The following is a 22630-nucleotide window of genomic DNA, read 5'->3' on the forward strand; positions in this document are numbered from 1 at the left end:
AGTAATTATACCAATATAATAATAGCAGTATATAGTAATAATAGCAGCAACAGTATATATAATAATAATAATAGCAACAATAATAACAACATGTACACATGTATAAATATGTGTATATAGACTTATCTATACAAAGAATATATAAAGAGTATGATATAATATATGATATATAGTACGGGTATAAATATAAGTATTTGGCGATACAATAGATAATATGATATACTATGAGTGTAAGAATATGTAGACTGAGTGTGCAAAAGACAATATTATTGTATAAAGTGATGAATTGAGACAGGTATATTTAGGTCAGTTCTGTGATGGTGGCTCTGACAGAGGTAGAGGAGTTGTACAGTCTTATTGCTGTTGGGAGGAACGATTTCCTGTATCGTTCCTTAGAGCAGCGGGGTTGAATGAGTCTGTGGCTGAAGCTGCTCCTTAGCTTGTCCAGTGTTATGAGGAGGGGGTGAGACGGATTGTCCATGATTGCCAGCAGTTTTGCCAGCATCCTGTCCTCCACCACCTCCTCCAGGGTGACAAGCTTAGAGCCAACCACAGACTCTGCCTTCCTGATGAGTTTTTTCAGTTTGTTGGCGTCCTTAGCCTTGATGCCCGCACCCCAGGACAACACAGCAAAGAAGATGGTGCTCACCACAACAGACTTATAGAACATCTGCAGCATCTTGTTGCAGACGTTGAAGGACCTGAGCCTCCTCAGGTAATAAAGCTGGCTCAGGCCCTTCTTGTAGACGGCCTCTGTGTTGGTGGACCAGTCCAGTTTATTGTCCAGTGTGACACCCAGGTACTTGTATGCAGGGACCACCTCCACAGCCGTCCCACCGATGCAGACAGGAGAGGGCAGGGGCTTGTTCCTCCTGAAATCCACCACCATCTCCCTCGTCTTCGCCACGTTGAGCTGCATGCGGTTCTCCCCACACCACTTCACAAAGCGGTCAACCAGGTCCCTGTACTCAGCCTCCCCTCCGCCCTCAATACACCCCACAATGGCCGTGTCATCAGAAAACTTCTGCAGATGACACGTCTCTGTGCAGTGCTTAAAGTCAGCAGTGTATGTTGTGAAGAGGAAGGGGGACAGCACAGTTCCCTGGGGGGCCCCAATGTTACTGATCAGACGATCAGACACACAGTTCTGTAATCTCACAAACTGTGGTCTGCCCGTCAGATAGTCATCGACCCAAGCGATGAGGGGAGCACTCACCTGCGTGCCCTCCAGTTTGGCCTTCAGCAGTCTGGGCTGGATGGTGTTGAAGGCGCTGGAGAAGTCGAAAAACATGATCCGGACTGAGGTGTTGGGTCTGTCCAGGGAGGAGTAAGCCTTCTGCAGCAGGTAGATGATTGCATCATCAACCCCAACATGGGGCTGATATGCAAACTGCAGGGGGTCTTGTGATGGGCACACCAGCGGTCTGAGGTGGGCCAGGACCAGTCTTTCCATGACCTTCATGATGTGAGAGGTCAGTGCCACCGGCCTGTAGTCCTCCAGTGCAGCAGGACGTCCTTTTTTGGGCACTGGGACCAGGCAGGATGTTTTCCAGAGCACTGGCACTCTCTGAAGGTGTAGGCTCAGGTTGAAGAGGTGCTGGAGAACTCCACAGAGCTGGCTGGAACAGGCCTTCAGCACACAAGGGCTGATGCGGTCTGGCCCCGCAGCTTTCCTCGGTTTGAGCCTCTCCAGCTCTCTCCTCACCTGGCTGGCTGTGATGTAGAGTCCAGACTGGGGGGTGGGGGGGGATGTGTGTGTTGCAGGAGGGGGTGGGGGGCTGTGGGCGATGTGAGGATGTCCTAGGGGTGGGAGGTGTGAAAAGGTCTGTGGTAAAGGCCAGCGAGGGGGGGGGGGGGGGGGGGTAGATGGTGACGGGGGTGGAGGGGGGCAGGGGGTGATGGGGGGAGGTGGGGGGTTGTTGCTCAGAGATACAGTAGAGGCAGTCGTAGAGTCAGTGGAGTCAGTGGAGGGTCCGCTGGGGGTGGGGGGGTTGGAGTTGAACCTATTGAAGAACGTGTTCAGCTCGTTCGCACGTCGTTCATCCCCAGCTGCTCCCCATCACTAGGATTATTTCCTTCAATTAAATTTCTGGCAGTAGATCCCCTTCACCTAAATCCCAAACACTGAACCTATAACAGCACTGACACTTTGGTCGGGTCGTGGTGCCTGTCCGCTCCAGGTCGACAGGGGGCAGAGTGACGAATCCTTTGCGGCATGGCCTCTTCCTGTCACATGGTATTTACTGCGCATGCGCTGCCCGCTCTTCCTTTTTCCAGTGCAGCGGAGTCAAGCCCCAGTCTTTGGCTCCGGGCTCCTTACTAAGGAGACGAAAAGACCGCAAAAATGGTTGGTACCTCGTCCCAATATGCGCATACATGTGTGCCACAGACCGACATAGTGTGCGGTGTCGGGTCAGATGTTTGAAAACATGTCGCTGGTGTTCAGATGAAGATAGATTCAGTCTTGCTAACACTCACCCGAGTCCTATTCAACGTGGCCTAATGGCCACCCTCACAAACTCCCCGCTTCCTCTTGTCTATGGACTGCGTTAGTGTTTTCACCAGTGTGTCACCACCGAGTCCCCAGCTTCATCTCCCCTATTTTACCAGTATGTTCAGCGGGTCTTTAGCCTGCTTGCTCATCGTCAACTCCGGTGTAGCAACCGTGCTAGCTCCCGCTGCTCACTTCCCATAGCGCAGCTAGCTCATGTTAGCCCGGTCGACTCCTGACTCTGACACTGACAGCTCAACTACTCAACGCAGCAGATCTGCCAACCTATCATGGAGTTGTCTTTTGTTCTCCTGTTTTGAAGTATTTATGTCCTCCTGCAGGGTTTTGTTAAAGTGGTGAAGAACAAGTCCTACTTCAAGAGGTACCAGGTCAAATTCAGGAGGAGGAGAGGTGAGACAACCTGTGACACTCAGCTCCCCTCTCAGCATCCAGGCTACACTTCTTTTTGTTTGTCAGTAACGGAAGTGTGTGTGTTCTGCTTCCAGAGGGAAAGACCGACTTCTTTGCTCGCAAACGCCTGGTCGTTCAAGATAAGAACAAGTACAACACACCCAAGTACCGGATGATTGTCCGCTTCTCAAACAGGGACATCGTCTGCCAGGTGAGCATCGGCCGAGGTTGTCCTTCTTAAAAACTCTCCCAAATCTGCCAACATGTGAATGTTTGTATGCATTTATCAATTAAAGGTGTGTTGAAGCAGGTCATACCTGTTACATAGCATCCCATCTGAGTAGTAATAAGTAATCAATTGAAATTCTACTGTGTAGACCAGTATCGGTCATCAGTGTTAAGTCTATGTCCAGGTACCCCAATGGGTGAACTCATCACTCCTTGCGTTTGTGTTGCAGATTGCCTATGCCAAGATTGAGGGTGACATGATCGTGTGTGCCGCTTACTCACATGAGCTGCCAAAATACGGGGTCTCCGTGGGCCTGACAAACTACGCAGCAGCCTACTGCACTGGACTGCTCGCCGCCCGCAGAGTATGTATACCTGTGACTTTATTAGGTTTTTACCTTTTCAAGATAAGTTGTCAGGTAAAGGTTGTAGAAGCTTGTCCACCATATGTCAAATTTTCACTCCTCAGCTGCTGAACAAATTTGGCCTGGATAAGGTGTACGAAGGCCAGGTGGAGGTGACCGGTGACGAGTTTAACGTGGAGAGTGTTGATGGTCAGCCAGGCGCTTTCACTTGCTACCTGGATGCCGGGCTTGCCAGAACCACCACAGGCAACAAGGTGTTCGGTGCTCTGAAGGGGGCTGTGGATGGAGGCCTGTCCATCCCACACAGGTAACCTTGTGCCCACCCTCGCCTTCAAAGTGCTCTGTAGAGCAATGCAGGCCATGTGACCAAACGATAAACATATATGATTGTATTTAGGCCACTTTGTTAGCACCGCAACCTGTTTCCTGATGTGATGAGAATTTCTCTTTTCAGGACCTTTTTATGATAACCGTTCTTTAATTTGCCTCATGTTTTAATTTTCTTAATTGGAACAGACAGATCTTAAGTCATACTGTAATGTTTGAACTTAAAGAGTGGTTGCCTGGGCCACCTACAACATTTTACACTACCGGTGCCTGTAATCAGGAAATAATCCTTGTTGGGTTTTTGTAATGCATGTGGCTATATTCTGTTTGGTGGTAAAAAAGAAAGAAGAAGCCACATATGAAGGACCAACCACTCAAATACTTGTTCTGGTAATCTGTGAAAGTGGGGAATGCACATCGAGGCTGGTCTGTATGATACCGGACGTTTCAGTTGGTCAGCCTGCTAGTTTGCATGAAATATCTCTATGGCTTTTTAAGAAATCCCCTTAAAGAGAAGAAATTATGTCGATCATTAGCATTATACCTCGTTAAAAAAATTCATGTATCACATTAACAAAGGACCTGTTTGGATGGGCAAATGTGACAACCAACCCTATTCCTGAGTGTGGGGGCAAATGGTTTCTTCGATGCAATGCAGACGTAAACGACTCCTTGCGAAACATAATCAATTCATGTTTTCTGTTAGTTATTGTTTCAGCTATGTCCTGTCACTGCATAAGAACTAAGAACTGCATGTGAACGACGCTATTCGGATTGATGATTAGACACCATAGACTAGTAACTAAATGCTTGTTATCAGTTTCTGTGAGCGACAGACCCGTGCATTTAGGCTGCAGAGTAATTCCAGCTGAATGTATTAGTTTAGTTTTTTAGTTTTTTTTTACCTTCATTGTTGCAGAAGAAGATAACTATGAATTCAGCAGGTTTTTATAGAGATCAGCTCTAAGTGTGAATGATTAGAAAAGAGTAGAGAAGCGCAATCTTGTTGAGTAATGAGTAACAACACTGCTAAGGAGTCCACCCTGATATAGTGAAGGCTAAAGATGCAGCCCCTATGTTCAAAATGAATAATGTCAAATCAATGTGGAGTTTACGGACCACTGTTAGACTGACTTCATGTAGTCGGATCTTTTTTAATGTAAATTACATATCATGCAGTTCACTATGTTGTATTGATCGATTCACTTTGGTGAACAGTACACTAGTTTGATCCATTTAGCAGCTTCAGTTTGTCACTGCAGTTTTATACCCAGCATTAAAATGTGGATTGGAGTCGATTGGTGCGCCGACTCGTCAGTCTCACTCAAATGGTTACTCTTGTATTTTGTTCCTAGTGGAATGCAATTATTTTTGTAGGTTTTATTTGTGAGATGTGAAAATAGAAGCCGAATGACACCATTTCCAAATCCTGACACATGGTCATGGTTTGGACAGCATTCAAATTAGACAATATAAAATACTCATGTGATCATTCTAGCGTCTGGTGTGACTGGAAACAGGTTAAATCCTGAAACTTCAGTGCAATATGTTCAAACTATAATGCAGCAATGTGGTCAATATAACTTGTGTTCATGTTACCCAGTTGAGGTTCTGCTTTGAGTTTGAATATTTTGATGCTTTAAATGAACCAACTTAAGCATTACCTCATATCTGCACCGTGTTTGTCTTCCAGCACCAAACGCTTCCCTGGATATGATGCAGAGAGCAAGGAGTTCAATGCTGAGGTCCATCGCAAGCACATCATGGGCATCAACGTGTCAGAGTACATGAGCTACTTGATGGAGGAAGACGAGGATGCTTACAAGAAGCAATTTTCCCGGTTCATCAAGAATGGAGTCGCCCCTGATTCGGCAAGTCCCCTTTATGCATTATGAAATTACCTTTCCACTTTGTTGCATTATACAAATGGTGTTCTTGTGATGGTGTTGATCTCTTCTGGGCCCTTTAAAGTGTTTGCGTAATATCCATGCAGCAGCCATCACTCCTGAAGGTATCGCATGTCAGAATCTTTCCCCTTCAGCTACAATGGTAGCTCAGGTGCCAAGAGATTTGGACCATCACAGTGGTCAGCAATGATTCCTCAGGAGAAATATCCCATGGCCACAATACACTGATCATATATTTTGATACAGGAAAGAGGGGAAATATTGGCAGTTGAATTTGACATTGAGTTAAATGGGTCATGGTACCAGTTCAAGTAATTGACATAATTCCAGTAACGGAAGGAAATTGAGCTTATCAATAACTGCATTGTAATACAGAATCAGGCTACTTTCCTAAATTTCCTAAATGCAGATGAAGATGTAGAGATGCCGTACTGATCTTGTCATATCCACTCGACATGGCTCCTATTGGCTAGTCATTCAATTGAAATGTCTAGATGCAAGATGTGGATTTTTTTCCCACCCGATACTGATAATTACATGTTTGATCGGTTAAAATTGCAAAAAAAAAATTCCCTCGGAACCGTTGCACATTACAATTCTACAGTCACTCTCAGAAGGTGTGAAAAACTTCCACAACGGCAAAGCTGTTACTGTTCGACAAACGCATCAAGTTGGGTAGGACAGGCATGGATGAATGACGTCATGAGCTTGGCCAGGCGGTTGTGTTTATCTGACGTATGGGCTATTTTAGATTCCGATCAATAAAGAATAATATAAAGTTCCCATTATCGAGCCGGTAATATATCGTGCATCCTTAGAAAAACTATCATTCTTTTAGTAATCTGTGCCTTGTAAATAAAATTTAAGGCTTTAACATTTTTGTCAGATGAGATTTTATGTTGGTGACTTAAGTCGACATGAAATCCAGAGGATTGACTATAGTTTACCCACGGTTTGCCTTTCACACGTGTACTACACAGCGCGAGGTTCTATGCACAGACGTGTTCACAAAAACAATAATAATTCAGATGAGAGGTTGAGCAGCAGATAGAGGCAGGTGCAACGACACCGCTGTCGGCTCTTATCACCACAGACCACATCGTTTTCTTCATTTTTGCATCTTCTGCATGTGAGAAGCGCCATTGAACCCCCCACCCCCATTCTTCTCTGTGAATCATATCGGGGTCCCCTGCTGTGCTCACATGTCAAAGTAATATTTGACTGTGGGTTTCTATCTTTCAGATTGAGGAAATGTACAAAAAGGCCCATGCTTCCATTCGTGAGAACCCTGTCCATGAAAAGAAGCCTGTCAAGGAAGTCAAGAAGAAGAGGTGACATTAAAATCTCAATATGTTTACATCATTTCTGAAGGTTTATTCTGAATAAATTTGAATCAACTTTTGAAGGGTGCGGTGTTAATCCAACCTTGAAGCTAGCTCAGTGTTGCACCAAACATCAACAATACCAATTATACAACTGCTAATGGTGAATTCTATGTTTTCTGTAACCTAGGTGGAACCGTGCCAAGCTTTCTCTGGCCCAGAGGAAAGACCGCGTCGCCCAGAAGAAGGCCAGCTTCCTCCGGGCTCAGGAACAAGAGGATGCAGACTGAGGCCCCAGTCTGTAGGGGTCCTGCTGCAGGACTTTGTCGAAATAAATTTGTTGAAAAGAGTTGGCTCTCTTGTGTACTTTGTCAAAGTGTACCTATGTATCCTCTGCCTTCATGATCCTCAAGGTATTATGATATAACTAAATTACTCAATAGAACCGTGGCTAATGGGCTGATGGGACGGTCAAGCAACTAGAAGGCCAATTAGTTCTGCAAAGTCAGCATGACTTCTTGCACTAAAGTTGTCACTTCTACAGAATTTGTTGTGCCTACGGTGCCATGTCTTGGTAATGTGAAAATGGAACAACCCAGTCAAGATATTGCCTGGCTCAATTTAGACTTCACTGAAAAAGCTCACGTAAGCACTTACAATTTGTGCTCATGATTCTTAGTCAAATTTATTATTGTCAGTTCATATTTTGAAAACCCACTTGTCATTTTGCTCCAGTGCATCAACTTTCTTATTACATAATTTAGTACTAAAGTCACTTTCCATAACAATTACAGTACCAACTCACTTACACATGTAAGTTGAATTACAGAGATTCCTATTTTTACCACAGTGAAAACAAATGATACTTTTATTTTATTAATGCAAGGACAGGATTTGGTCTTGGTACCCGTGTTAAGTGCTTATCTGTCACGAGTCTTTAGTGTGAGAGATTTTCTTCCATAACAGAGTCTTAAGATTGTTCAATATCAGTGAGTGTTCGATTTCCATCTGTTCTGTTGAGCCTTTCAGTGCAATGCAGGCATACAGCTGCTTCTCAAGCGCTGCACGCATGTCATATGGCACCCCCCTCAGAACGTAGTCCTTTATTGCTTCACAGGCTTTGGCCAAGTTTGGCCTGGTCACCTCTTGTGTGCAGCGGTGCTTGGTGAGGTCACACGAAGTTAAGCAGTCAGCCCCGTAGAGACAGTCCTCGTCCACGTTGCATTGCTGTTGCCTAATGGCTTCTTGGAAGATGGCCTCTGGAACAATGTACCAAGCATCAATCACCTTCAGGTCGTGGCGGTCGTTGTAGCCGAAACTGGTGGCGCTCACATCGCACATGAGGAAACTGCCAAAGTTGCCGTGGAAAACATCCTCAACCAGTTCCAGTAGTCCGATGGAGATCTTGGCCTTGTGCGGCCAGGAGGGAGTGAACCACTGGTCCATGCTGCGACGCAGACCGGTGGGAATCCACACTTCCATAATCCAGGGTAGACTGATCCCATACATAGGAAAGTGTGGCACCTTCTCCATCACGTACAGGTCTCCGCAGAAACCCAGCAGCTTGGGCATGTGCTCTCTGTCTCGTAGGACCAAAGCTAACAGGAACTCATTGAGCTGAAGCAGAGCCCACGTGGAGCGAGCCTCGGGCAGAGAGATGTGACCGTCCTTGTTGGCATCGGCAACTGACAGCACTTGGGTTGTCAGGTCTGCGAGGTTGGCCTGAGCCCCAAGTTTAGCCTGTAATCGCAAAAAAGAAAAGGGCAAATCAAGAATTTTTAAATCAGACTTCGGTGTGTTTGTGTTTTTAAGTCAGAAAGTTGAAAAACGTGAACACTATAACCAAAATGTATAGCATTTGTATATCACAAAAGTTTAATCAACTTCATTCATCTTCACAATAATTGCGTATAAACAAAGAGCAAAGAAAAGGGATCAGGTTTTAGAGGCATCCAGTAATTTAAAATGTATTAATCATAAAATGATGTTATATGTTTATATTGGCATGTGCATTTTCCGTTTGTAACTTTTTTATTTTGACACTACATGAATGCAAAATTTGTGATAAACCTAACTCTGAATCATTAGGACGGAAAGTTCCTAACCTTAAGGTGATCGAGAATCATCTCCCTGAACATTTCCACTGAGGTGCCCTTAGTGGGCTTGTTGAAAGCCGCCGCTTCCTTTCTGGGCTTCATCTCATTCCCTAAATCGTAATGAGGAGCCTCCTCCATCTGGCATTTAATGACTCCCTCCAGGTCTCCCCAGCTCCCTGAGTAAACCTGAAATGAACAAGGCAGGCCAGGGATCCAGTTGGATCAATAACAATTAGAACATAGAGGAAGGATAAAAAAAATACCCAAAAAAACGGACCTGGCTGTTTGGCTTGACAGTGAAACAGTTCCCCAGATAAAGTGTGTCCTTCTCACACAGGCTGCTGCAGGCCGAGCCCTCAATGACTCCTTTTCTATATTTGTCACACTGAAACACACAATGGGAGAAATCAACAGCCCAACATGAGAAATCAACAGCCCAACATGAACTGGAGGATGAACACACATACACTGTGAGGATGAACACACATACACTGTGAATAAACAGTTTATTACATTACATTACATTACATTACATATATATATTGGTATGAGATCTGGATGGATGGATCCACCTTGGAAATGGAAAACACTCACTATTGACTCTTTGCAGTCATGTCCTCGACACAGCTCTGTGTAGGAGGAGTACTTCACATACACGATCCAGCTGCCCACGAACAGCGTCAGCCAGGAGAAGAACAGGTACCTCATATGAAGGTAAGAGAATCTGGCCTGTGGGAATCAGGTTGGAGAATTCAAACAGTGTTAGATGAAATATCTGCGAGGTCACAATAAAAATGGTATTACTGATTGTATATATATATATATTGTAATTTGCTCAAGTGCTTTCAGTTAGGTTCATTCCGATTCTTACACAGGTTATACATTTTTTTGAAGGGACTGATATTTCTGAGTGTGTGCAGATCCAAATAAAAGCCTGATGCACTGAATTTAAATGTGGTTTCATGGGACAGTTAGGCATGGCACAGGTATATGCCATTGTTTTATGAGCAATTATCTCCTGATGTAGGGTATAGATGAGTTTTTTTTGGTTTGAAGAAGTGGTCACTGTTTGTATTGGATTTGGCTGTAACGCTGTTCACCCCTGAGACTCCGAAAAAGTTTTATGGACAAAAACACTTCACCCACCCCTCCATCGACATTGTGGTGAGTAGCTAATGAATTAATTGCATTTTGGACTAAACTATCCCGTCAACACAACTGATTTCTTCAGCTTCACACGCTGTAGAACTTCAGGCGACAGGAATTACAGACTTTGAGCCATTAAAGGGGACATATTATGCCCATTTGACCACCTTTGATATGGTTCCTTGGGGTCTTAATGAAATGTCTAACATATTTTGGTCAAAATACCACAAGGATCATTTAAAACAGCATCCTTTATACCCTCTCTAAAATAGCACTCCTCAGACTGGCCTGTTTTGAGTGCCCCGCCCCCCTCACCCCGGTGAGCCTGGCTGAGAGCTCAAGCTCCCCACCGCAGCCCCACAGTGGGAGCAGTGGGAGCCTGAGCTGGCGAAGCAGCAACATCCTTCCACACTTTTGAGTCAACGTTTAGAGAACGTTTTGTTTATGCGGCTATCTAAATGTCTGACGGGTAGCAGCAGCGAGCTAATGCCCACCGGCCCGTTTTTTTTCCAAAGTTTTTTGGACGGTAGACATGCCAGATACCCAAATTAACATGTAAAAGCACTACAAAGGTGGAATTTTCATCTTATGTCCCCATAAATACTTTCAGAGGTGTGTCTCACTATTGTCCCTGTTTGAACCAGCTGTATCAAAGCAGTTTCACTACGGCAACCATTAACTGTAGTCTGAGCACATTCGACTGATTCAGATCAGCTGATTACGATGCACATGCACACACACAAGCACACAGTGAAACAGACACATTTACAGAGACGCACAAAGACATACACTCACATAAGCGCACAGACAACTTGTTATTGCCACAACAGCCCAGAGCACCAGTTGTTCATTAATCACTGCAGTTCAGTTCCAGTTTAGCCTCCATGGAAGAAACTTTCAACCAGTCTTATTAACCCTCTTGATATCCGTTCTCACATTCATCTAGATACATTCTTTAAATTGAATACATTTTAAACAGTCCACTCTCTAATGGTGATCCAAATCCTTGTAGTAGAACTTATGCCTAATAATAATTCTGCCTATCATGTTGATCTCACTTAAATGAACGGTTGATCCAGGCGTGACACCTTGTTACTTAGATTAATGAGAGGAGGATAGTCATCTTTGTTGTCCCGAGGCCTTATTTTCAGTTCTTTCTTTTGTGTGAAGAGCACACAATGTGAATTTACTATGGACACTTCTGTGGAGAACAGTTATTTTTGTATAAACCTGAAGTAATTTAATCGATTAAAATGAAATAAAAAAACGACACTTGATCCCCATGCAGACCAGCGACTACATGGATTGCAAAAGGCAAGGCATGGGTCTGCATAAGTCTCCCCTCCCGACCAAGGTGAGCCTGGTGCTAGGGCTGGTTTGGAGTTAGTTCAACTTATGAACCTTATAAGCTTTGCCATGGGCCCAATGGGTCACTGTATGCGTCACTCTACACATCTCAGCAACACTGGCATAACATCAACGACAGAGGACTACAGCAAGAACAAGGAGACAGTTTGTCTCCTCCATGCACCACTGCTGCTTCGCTACACATCTTGTTGGTCACAATAATCCCATCACTGGTCCCTGAGTAAGTAAATCTTTCTCCAAGATCAGCAAAGTGTTGGGGCCAGGGTCCAGCCAGATTAGGCACTGGGCCCGAACCGGGCCCTTGAAATGCCTCGGTAGAATAGGAGTATGATTTCACGGATTGCCATACTGAGTGTAAACCTACATTGTATTAGGAGGAAGAAGAGAAGTAAGAGAAGGAATAATAAATTATGGTCTCAATGGTGGACAGTACTTCTGTTAGCTGGGATTGGAGGACTTAAGTTTGACTGCAGAGCTGTTCTGTGAAGATGGTTGAAATTTGGTGCATTTTTTTGTGTGCCAAATTGCCCAACTTAATGTGAGTGCCGTACGAGTCCTCATTGAGCATGCAGAGTTTAGTGCTTCACTATGCTTCTAACTCACTAATATACAGCACTATATTATATCTTCAACGTTACCTGGGAAACAGTCCTTGCGGGGTACCTCGTTGCCATTTGTGTGTTTGTGTGAGACTGGGTAAATGAGATGCAAATTGATATCCGACAGTGCAACATTTTTTACATTGTCATTATTTTGGGCTCTATGGGTATAACAGAAGAACCGAGCGAAACATTGGCCTATAATCAACGTGTTAGAAAACAGCCCTTTTTAAACCTCCAGTAGACATGAAGTAAAATTTCAACTTGGAGTCCTGTGATCAGCCACCGAACAGCTTTGCTGGCAGTAAAAACAATGAGGCAAAAGATGCTTCAGAGAATTGAAGGGGACTGTGGAGTGGTAATTCACTCAAGGTTCCTCACTATGATATTAATTAGTGCTACTTTTAAGGCAAATCACACATTCATCTCTGTTGTTTATTAGGAAACAGTGAGTGTAAATTTAATATAAATTAGTTTCAAACTGCGTTGTATCAGAGACTTTTAAATAGATGCTCCGTAATTAAAAGAAAATGCTGTTTGTATTGGAACAGTGGAACAGGCTCCAGACTCATTACCTGGTCATTGGATTTTCTTTCTAATTACCAAGTCGATAAATACAGTCTACTGAGATGCATAATGGCATTACTCCAATTTGAGAACATTAGTGAAAAGGACTTTTTAGCAGCCCTACTTTCCTGTCTATTAATGATTCTTGCACTCAGTGCTTGACATTGATGGACTCCCCCTGCCTCCAACCTCTGGCACTTGCAGTTCCAATTTTCTTTATTGGCTTAAGTGTCTTCATCTCTCCCCCTCTTTCTTTTTTCCTTTCTGCATTACTCTTTTGCTACAACTTCCTCTGGGATCTTTTTGACCAAACACTCCAACGGAAAATAACTTGATGGAGACTCAAAGATGGGAGTTTATTATTATTATCAGTGTTGAAAGGGAGATGTGTATTATATCATTTGTCATCAGTCTCTTAAAGGATATGCCATCGATAGTCTGAATTTGACAGCAGCGTTAGTGCAGTAATCATGCTTTCAGTGAGCCTTGATGTTGCACTCTATTCATATTTGCCTCTTCACAGTGGAGTTTATGTGCTTTTAAGTCAGTATTGTGAAAATGCCTCGATCACACATGATTCATTTCTAAATCTGTGTATGGAAGTCAGACCAACAACCAGAGGTAGTGTCTGACATGATGGCTGCCACTGTGAGTCACGTGATATTTCTCTGTGTTTCTCACTCTAAGTGACATCTGTCTCTTTACACAGAATCATTTGATCTAATGATAATGTCAACAATGGTAGTTAGCGCATATTTAATTTTGACCACTTTCATCATCCTGAAACCGGAGAGGGCTTTGATATATCCTTCCAGAGAATGGATTCGATTATTTCCACGAAAACATATTGAAACAGTACAGGTAATAAAGTTAATGGACTGTCTTTATACAGCCCTTTAATGTCCTAACGACCATTACAAGCCACATTCACCCATTCACATAAACATCCATACAGCACTACACACTGCCAGCTGGCACACTTTAGAGTTCATTATCTTGCCCAAAGACACTTCATCGAGCAGACTGGAGGAACCGGAGTTACTACATCCAACCAACTGGTAATAGTGGCCCTGTCTAATGGGTAAATGGTTTGTATTTATATTTTCTAGTCTTGTTGACAACTAAAATGTCTACAAAGGGTAGTTTTTCCAATAACCAATTTATGACCCATTCTACTCCCTCTACACACCCACTACACATGGAGACTAGAATAGCTATTAATAGTAAATATAGGATGCACATTCGTTTCAACTAAATCCATATATTATTCCAGAGGAATTCCAAATTTAAATTGGTTGTTGCCCGATCATACCCTTAATTTTAATGTAATCCATTCAGCAGTTTTCTATGTAATGCTGATAAATAACAGACAAATAAACAAACACACAATAAAACATAACTTCCTTGGCAAAGATAATTAGAATTAATAGTACGAATCACAGATTTCATAGGTATTTAATTGTGGCCAGTCACAAAAATCTTTGTTCAGTCAGACAACTCACAAATATCTTTGACTCCCCTGTCGGAGCCTACGGCTAGATACTGTGGTGGTGGAGGGGCTGAACCGACTGGCAGCGGTACTGAGGCAGGCCAGTAGAGGCATTACAGCAAAGGGAGAGATGGGAAATCTTTGCAGCTTAAATAGATCGCCAAATTGGGAGGGTGTGTACGATAGAGGATTGTGGAGAGTGATGCATGTCACATGAAAAGAGCAGCGCAGCTTGTATTGGTTGCATGTGTGGTCAGACGGGAAGAACCACCATTGTTTCCAGTGTGGGGAGAGTGTGGCCTGGGGGATAGAGCGGGTGTTCTGCAACAAGAAGGTTGCTGGTTCGAATCCCTCTCTTTCTCATCTGCATACCTAAGTGTCCTTGGCAAGATACTGAACCCCTAAATGGCCCCTCATGAATGATGAGTGTACTAAAAATGTAAGTCGCTTTGGACAAAAGCGTCAGCTAAATGACATGTAATGTTTCTATTTCTATTGGGATCTTCCTTCACCCCTTTACAAACCGTGTTGCAGTCATCTCAAGATTTGTTTAATGTCTCTCTGACTGCTAATTGTACAGTTAATCAAAAGATGTGTACATTGCAGCATCTCCAAACTAATCATCTTACAAACACCCCACAAAAACAGAACATGATTCTATTAACAGCGACATATGTGAACATGATTTCCGCTGCTTTATCTGATGATTGGTTTACTTACAAATCTGACCGTACAGGCCCACAGCACTTTAACAGCAGTGACCACACAAGTAAGAGCTCCACGTACCTCACATTGATTTTGCGTAGGTGAAATGCATCAACAGCAAAAGCATTGTGGTAATAACAGTCTGCGTGGAGACAAATTTATGATTGGCCTTCTTCTGGTCGATAGATTGTGGCTTTTACCTCAACCATGTGCAGTGCATTTCTATCTCTGGGATTACGTATTGACCCTGCGTGGGGGGAAAGAGATACAAAAAACATGGCTAATGAGGTGATATTGATTGTGGCTTCTGTGACAGCTATTAATTAGACACTGACTGGGAGCTGTGGCCATATGCTGGGGTGGATGGGAAGAAATGTCTGTCTTCATCCGGTTGAATTTACTCTACACCCACATCCCTGTTAATCCTATTGAAGCTCTGAAGTTCTGTGACATAATATACAGAGATATGAGCAAACAGTGTAGAGCGACAGAGCGTCACCTGATGTGGAAATGCACAGGCAGAAAGGAGATCAAGAGCAGCACATTAAGGTTCTGACACTTTTCTTTTTCTGCAGCTGGCACACCATTCATCCATTATGTATGATTATAAAGCCATATCCCTCAGAGGTTGCCGGTTAATGGGTTGCCAAGCAGAGCTGAGGAAGACATGAAAACAGGAACAACAGATGGAGGGGGCTGTGGGAGTGAAAAGCAGAAGCTTATGGAGTGTTTGCTTGACATCTTTTACAAAAATAAAGAAAAACATATAAAGGGATCCAGGTGAAATGTGGATCAGCAGCTCATCATTGCGTCCCCACTTGTCACAGACTCTCTGAACAGGATATCACACTGTCACTGACTAATCTCGGTGCAGACAGTAAGCAACACCCCCCCCCCCCATCACCACACACACATTCAAATCACATCTTTTTCCACATTGACTCAGTGCTGCGACATTAGCACATGCGAACATTGCATTTGTCAGCTGATGCTGTAAATCGAACGTTGCAGACAGAGGGTCGACACACACAATAAACTCTGGGGTGTGTTACCATTGAACTGTTTGAATCCTCTCTGCTGGGTGACAGCAACACATAAGAGACACAATCCTTTTTTATTGATTGTTTTGTCAGCTAAAATGTGCTTGATCCAGCAAATTTGTATTTGATTGTGAATTATAAAAACAAAGAATTGAACCTGCCACAAGCCACATTCCTGGTTTACAGGACTTGCTAGTTTCGGTATTCCTGCAGAAAAACAGCTTCACTACAAGGATCTCTGACAGACACTTCTTATGCTGCTACTGCCAGGCTGAGGTGGACTACAAAACTGAGCGAAGCTGGTGGCTGTCTCTTGAGACCGTCTGTCTCTGCCTCTATTCTTTTCACTTCAGTTGACAGTTTTTGTTTCTAACATGCAGCGGGGCAGGGACAGGAAGTGTGCAGCACCAGCTGCTATGAGTTTTTGCTGGAGCTCAAAGTCTGAAATATGCAGCCAAAGAAGTAAGATACTGGAGAGTGGATTCTCCTTTACCACCTCAATCAACCAGGGAATGACCTTTTATTAAGTATATCTAGTTTGGTTCCTGAGGACTCCACATGTCCTTTCGGGACTTCCCCATGCAGCCGGGTTTAATTTTACTTATGAAGAAGGCCGTTGTGGACTTCACCTAATTTCCCTATTGACATAATTGCCTTTACCAGTTTCAGAGAGGAGGATGGCCAGTTGGGCAGCATCACATCAAACACATGACAGGACATGAAACGTTTGGTAACTGGTGGAGCAACTCTGCTCTGTGGTGACTTATAAACAGAATCAGCACCAACCTAGGGTTGTATAGTAAAGGTTGGTGATGGTTAGCAGCCTAAGAACCAGCATCTCTCGATTGTGTGACTGTACCACCGGGATGGAACACGGAAGTGGTCGCTATAGCAACGGGAATCAGGAGGATGGTCGATTCCCGTCGAGCATCAAGTGAATTTATGATTCGGTCCGTGCTACACCAGCTATTTTTAACATGTGCAATATATATGAAGGTCAGAGGATAATAGCATGAATGAGACAGTCGTACCAACATGCAGGTTATAATCTGGGAATGTTGGTGGAGCGGGCTTTCCCAGTAGCTTACCTGGATGTACAGAGGCTTTCTGACGAGCCCCCACGGTAACAGACCCCTTGCCATGGCCGACGCAAACCATCTCACGGCAGCTGCAGGAGGAATCAGTCACTTCTCCTTCACACAGAGTCAGGGAACGTCTGTCGCTCCAACCCCGCTACATTCCCAAAGATAAAACACCAGTGATGCGTCGGCGGCTCCGCGGATGTGCGCTCCGATGCTGCGGTGAGGCATCACACTGAGCTGTGCCACCGACTGCGGCGAAGTCAGACTCATGTTGGCCATGATCGCCTCTGAGCCGGATGGACCAATAGCAGAGAGCTCAGTGCTAACATATTCTGACATTGTATTTTTTGTTCTATTCTACTTTTAATAATAAAATGCTGTAAAAAAAGCGAGATTTTATTAAGGGAAGTATTTCCCTTTGCAATTGCAAATTAGAAGGAACACAAATGGTTATTCTTAAAATTAAATTAAGTCAAATGTTATCAATTTCTGATAAACCTACTGTGTAGAGATCTCCTGTTCAGCATCAAACACCAGACATACAAAGTGTGTATTTAGGCGCTTAAACACCTTTACCTGTTTTATTTTTGACAGAGTTTAGAATCCATATCAAACGCACCGACACTTCTCAGGAAGCAGACGTTATGGATGTAGAACATCCTATTCTTTATATACTTAAATACTAGTCCATGTCATAATTCCTTTTCATAGTTATATGGAATATAAATAACATAAACCTGAAACGAGTGTTTTGTCTATAATTTGGGACTATTTCAAAATCCGTTTCCTCTGTAAAAAGGCTTATGTCTATATTTCCTGCTGGCTACTTACAGATGGGAAGTCTGAATACCGAAGACTGCATCTTAGGGAAAATGCACCAATAAAATGTAAGTTGGCAGTTATGTAGCACATTTGCATGTGGCACACAAGCATCATCGTCCATAAAAACAGACAGTGCTGCCTGCCAAGTGTGAATAATACAATAGACACATTTCTGCAGTTGGATATGGCACATTTAATTGCATAATTTATTCATGCAGCACAGCAGAGCTGTGATAGCTGCACTGCTGTTGAGAGCAAATAACTAAACAAAGCTGGCATACATGTCTGGAATATTGGATTCACTATAGGAGAAATGCCTGGCTTTTGGAGGGGTAGAGGACTATAACTGCATGCAGATAAGGTATTTCCTGCAATTATGGCATGCTGATTAGCTTGAGTCACTTTGGTGGGCAGATAGAAAAAAATCTATTTCCATGCAAGAACAAACAAACAGCAACATTGTTGATGCAGAAATGGGGGCAGCAGCACCACTGGAGTGCACAGAGACACAGCAGAGGGATAGTTGTCTGATTAAGATCATAAAGACAAATGTATGCACAATGTCTTATGTGTTTAAGGCCTGCTCCACAAACATAGCTTTTCAGATTAATAGAAACCTGGATAACGTCTGAATTGATTTTAAATTCAAAGGCCAAAATTACATTTATCATTCATTCAGTACCACTAAATGACGACGACGGCAGCGGCATCAGAAGTAAGTACTGTTAGCCTCCCCCCTCATGGTGATAGACCTGTATTACAGTTTTACAGTTACAACCAGCTTCCTGAAGTCAATCGGGATGTAGAACACCGGAATATTCAGAACATGTGAAAGTAATTCCACACTGAGAAATGTCATGATGAGAAATGTCATGATGCAGAGTTGAGGATGAGAGTTAACAGTGGCCAGTGGAGGGTTGTTCATTGGAATGATTCAAGCTTATGTATAAGTTTGATATCTTTACAGATAACCCTCATCACAGAGCACCCATAGAAGGAGCTTTCTCCACATAATTCACAGAATGTAACGCAGCAGGATTTCAAACTCCTAACTTGAAGCAATGTCACACAATGTTTACTATTAAGCCAAGAGCAAGACAATGACACTAAACTGCTCTCCATGGTTAGACTAGAACCTTGTGTTCATTGTGTTTGTGTGTGTGTGTGTGTGTGCATGTAAGTTCAGAAAAGCTTGACATTTGTAAACAAAGGCATTTGACAAAGGATATCATTTTCTGTCTCGGGCTGTGAACATGGGTCCAGTTCCCAAGTTCCCCAAAAGATTTATTTAAAGTATAAATGATGGATAGATGATGGATGGAAGGTCGGATTTATACATTTTACCATATGAGAGAAAGACCCACAACTTGAAGGATTATGTGTGTATCCTCAGGTTGATATCTGGGCATCTTATCCCTTTGTCCTACATCATCATCCAAAAACTTTTAATACACTTCACTGAATCTCACTGTTGCACTGGCTGATATGTTCCCTTACTATCATGAACAAACACACACATCATTACTTTCTCACATGTACTATTCTATTCATACAGATGGGTGTTAAAATGTGAGTTGTATGCTCTCAACCCAGCTGGAGATCCATTGGTGATTTTGTGCCTGGTGTGCTTGCTTGAACCTCAGGCTCAAAGGTGAAGTCAATTGGCAAAGTGATAGGCGACGCAGAGGGTTGCGCACAGACATCCCTGCAGCTTACAGTTGTTCAGCAGCTCTACCGCAAACTCCACAAAACACCCTCTACACTTTGAGTTTGAACCTCTCTCCTCAGAATAGACTTGTAGAGTGCCCTGATTCACACGCAACTTGAATCAAACCTTCTTTGTTGCTTGTGCAATAAGACTTCTAAATTTACACATGCGATTTTAGCATAATTTTATCTTGACTGTCCGAATTCAACACTGTCTCAGCTATGTGGTCTGGCTTCTGGACACAGAGAGGCTGGATTGAGGATCGACAGTATATGCATATTTGTTTCTGCTGATCATGTGCATGTATAGAGATTTATGGAACACAATCACCTCATTGTAAATAAGCATATCAGATGCATTTACTCAGTCCAACAAACACCCATTATATGGATCGATTCTCAAACTGGAGTACCCTGAAGGAAGATCTGTTTCTGGACATTGATCTCATATTTCTCAATCATATTTAATAAACATATATATACGTGATGAAATTACATGTGGTCTGTTTTTTTGTAAATAAGTAAAACTATGATTAATATGTTTTGTTGACAAAACAGCCTATATTCTGTTATTACGTAATGAACATTATACAGTAAAGATGCAATTGATTGCAATCTTGTTTAAGCTTGTCTTCTAGTGTTACATAACATTGAACACTGTGTTATAAGGTTTTGGTTTAAATGATCCCAAATAAGAGAGACACACTATGTGTCTGTTCTTTTGGTGAGCCTACGGGAAAGCGCTCGAGAGACTATAATTGGGAGTCACACTGTAGGAACAAGAAATACCACAGGAAGCGCAGGAAGTGCATGGCCTTTGTGGAGAGATATGTCACATGTGGTAAAATAATTCCAGCACATTAAATTATTGTTAAGAGAATTAGGGCCTTCACTCTGAGTTACTTATCTAACTAGAATATAATATATATAATCAAGTACATTTAGATAGGCTGGTAATTATAAACAGATTTGAATAGAGAAAAACCATTAGCAGAAACAGGAGGGAATTGTGGGATAGAGTTGAGGTTGCTTAGGAGATCAGCCCAAGGTGACTTGAATAACACAGCTGTCCGATATAGTTGCAGAAGACCTACTACATTGATCCATACAAGCTGTTGAGGTAAGACTGGGTGTTCTAAAATAACAGGCACCCAAGAACAGCTTCCACTTCCTGGTTGTGTAGTGTTTAGTTTTACCATTACTTTGAGGGCGGGACCCAGGGATCAGGCTAACAATCAATCTACAAAATAACTTCCATAATTGTGAAGGGAGACATGGGGAATGACAGAAGCTCCCCCAGTTCAGGTTGACAACCATGCATAGACCATGCTAGATTAGCGTTATGCTTGATCAGCCATGGATAACCAAGAATGAAGATACATTGAGGTGAGTGGATGATATGGAAAACAAGGGGCTTCACGATGGTTACCTGGCATAGCTCAAAAAGAAGTGTTTGGAGCTTCAGAGGAGATAGCCATCTAAAGCATTGGTATTTAGGGGATGACATGGTGACTTGAGCTGGAGCTGAGGCTGCTGAACTATCAATCAATCAATCAATCAAATTTTATTTGTATAGCCCATATTCACAAATTACAATTCATCTCATAGGGCTTTAACAGGGTGTGACATCCTCTGTCCTTAACCCTCAGCAAGAGTAAGGAAAAACTACAAAAAACCCTTTTAACAGGGTAAAAATATGTAGAAACCTCAGAGAGAGCCACATGTGAGGGATCCCTCTCCCAGGACGGACAGAAGTGCAATAGATGCCACGTGCAGGAGAACATCATCAATAATCAAAGTCTCTAGCAGCATTGATGAAGCACAGTCCATGCTCAGCAACCATCTAGACGACGATCCACCATCCAGACCAGACGCCACTTCAGTCCTCAGTCACCGTCCACCGCCGCCCACCAGGAGGACCCATCACAAGCCACCACTGCGGTCCTGGTCCACCGCCCGTGCCCAATGCCAACGCGACACAGGGTCCGCCACCAGCACCACGATCAGCCCACATGACTCAGAATCCGCCACACTGGATCCAACACCGCGACCCCCGGTGCGCGATCCACAAACCGTAATCCATGGTGCGGCCACAGAGGCCCTGGATCTGCGGGTGATAAAGCAAAGGGATTCCGGGGAAGGGGGATAGGGATGGAGAAGAGGAAGGAGAAGCTGGAAAGAGAAGCTCCGTGTGTCATGTGTCATAAAATAGAACAAGTAACGTTCTGGCGCACTAATTAGCTCTAACTATAAGCTTTATCAAAAAGAAAGGTTTTGAGCCTACTTTTAAACGAACAGATGGTGACTGCCTCCCGAACTGAAAGTGGTAGATTATTCCACAGCCGAGGGGCTTGATGGCTAAAAGCTCTGGCTCCTACTCTACTTTTAGAGAATTTAGGGACGACAAGTAGGCTTGAATTCTGGGAGCGGAGTGCTCTAGTGGGTTTATAAGGTATTAACAGCTCTTTAAGGTATAAAGGCGCTATATTATTAAGGGCCTTGAAGGTGAGGAGGAGAATTTTAAATTCTATTCTAGATTTAACTGGAAGCCAGTGTAGCGATGCTAATATTGGAGAAATGTGCTCTCTTCTCTTTGTTCTCGTCAGGACACGTGCTGCAGCATTTTGGACAAGCTGTAGAGTCTTTAACGACTTCCTGCTGGAGCCTGATAATAATGAATTACAATAGTCCAGTCTCGATGTAACAAAGGCGTGGACTAGTTTTTCTGCATCTTTTTGTGAAAGGACATGTCTAATTTTTGAAATATTACGCAAGTGGAAAAAAGCGGTCCTAGAAATTTGTTTTAAGTGACTATTAAAGGATAAATCAGGATCGAAGATCACTCCCAAGTTCCTGACTGTTTCATTTGAAGCAAGGGCAATGTCGTCTAGCGCAGCTATATCATTAGATAATGCATCTCTAAGGTGTTTGGGGCCAAGTATTATAACCTCTGTTTTG

At 43.3% G+C, this 22630-nt stretch overlaps 2 protein-coding genes across 2 annotated transcripts; one reads left to right on the plus strand and one right to left on the minus strand.

Annotated features, from left to right (window-relative positions):
* The first annotated feature begins 2217 nt into the window (after positions 1-2217).
* Positions 2218-7400, plus strand: LOC133960680 (large ribosomal subunit protein uL18). Its single transcript, XM_062395472.1, has 8 exons — positions 2218-2347; positions 2833-2902; positions 2998-3113; positions 3361-3495; positions 3600-3802; positions 5516-5693; positions 6972-7060; positions 7242-7400. The coding sequence occupies exons 1-8, from the start codon at positions 2345-2347 to the stop codon at positions 7339-7341; spliced, it is 894 nt and encodes a 297-aa protein (XP_062251456.1). The 5' UTR covers positions 2218-2344; the 3' UTR covers positions 7342-7400.
* Positions 7401-7518: 118 nt separating this feature from the next.
* LOC133960675 (divergent protein kinase domain 1A-like) lies at positions 7519-17393 on the minus strand. The gene is made up of 5 exons (XM_062395466.1): positions 17150-17393; positions 9742-9876; positions 9425-9532; positions 9157-9333; positions 7519-8791 (listed from the first exon to the last, which is right to left on the minus strand). Exons 1-5 carry the CDS (start codon positions 17201-17203, stop codon positions 7979-7981), a joined length of 1287 nt encoding a protein of 428 aa, XP_062251450.1. The 5' UTR covers positions 17204-17393; the 3' UTR covers positions 7519-7978.
* Positions 17394-22630: the final 5237 nt, after the last annotated feature.

This window comes from Platichthys flesus, chromosome 9, assembly GCF_949316205.1.
Source record: "Platichthys flesus chromosome 9, fPlaFle2.1, whole genome shotgun sequence".
Taxonomy (NCBI): Eukaryota; Metazoa; Chordata; class Actinopteri; order Pleuronectiformes; family Pleuronectidae; genus Platichthys; species Platichthys flesus.

Excerpts from the sequence above, each read along its gene's own strand:
- LOC133960680 (XM_062395472.1), top strand. Across the intron at positions 5,694-6,971 it reads ATGGAGTCGCCCCTGATTCG|ATTGAGGAAATGTACAAAAA; the intron begins GCAAGTCCCCTT and ends TCTATCTTTCAG. Across the intron at positions 7,061-7,241 it reads AAGGAAGTCAAGAAGAAGAG|GTGGAACCGTGCCAAGCTTT; the intron begins GTGACATTAAAA and ends TCTGTAACCTAG.
- LOC133960675 (XM_062395466.1), bottom strand. The coding sequence starts at position 17,203 with ATGGCAAGGGGTCTGTTACCGTGGGGGCTCGTCAGAAAGCCTCTGTAC. Across the intron at positions 9,533-9,741 it reads ATGACTGCAAAGAGTCAATA|TGTGACAAATATAGAAAAGG; the intron begins GTGAGTGTTTTC and ends TGTGTGTTTCAG. Across the intron at positions 9,334-9,424 it reads CTGTCAAGCCAAACAGCCAG|GTTTACTCAGGGAGCTGGGG; the intron begins GTCCGTTTTTTT and ends TGTTCATTTCAG.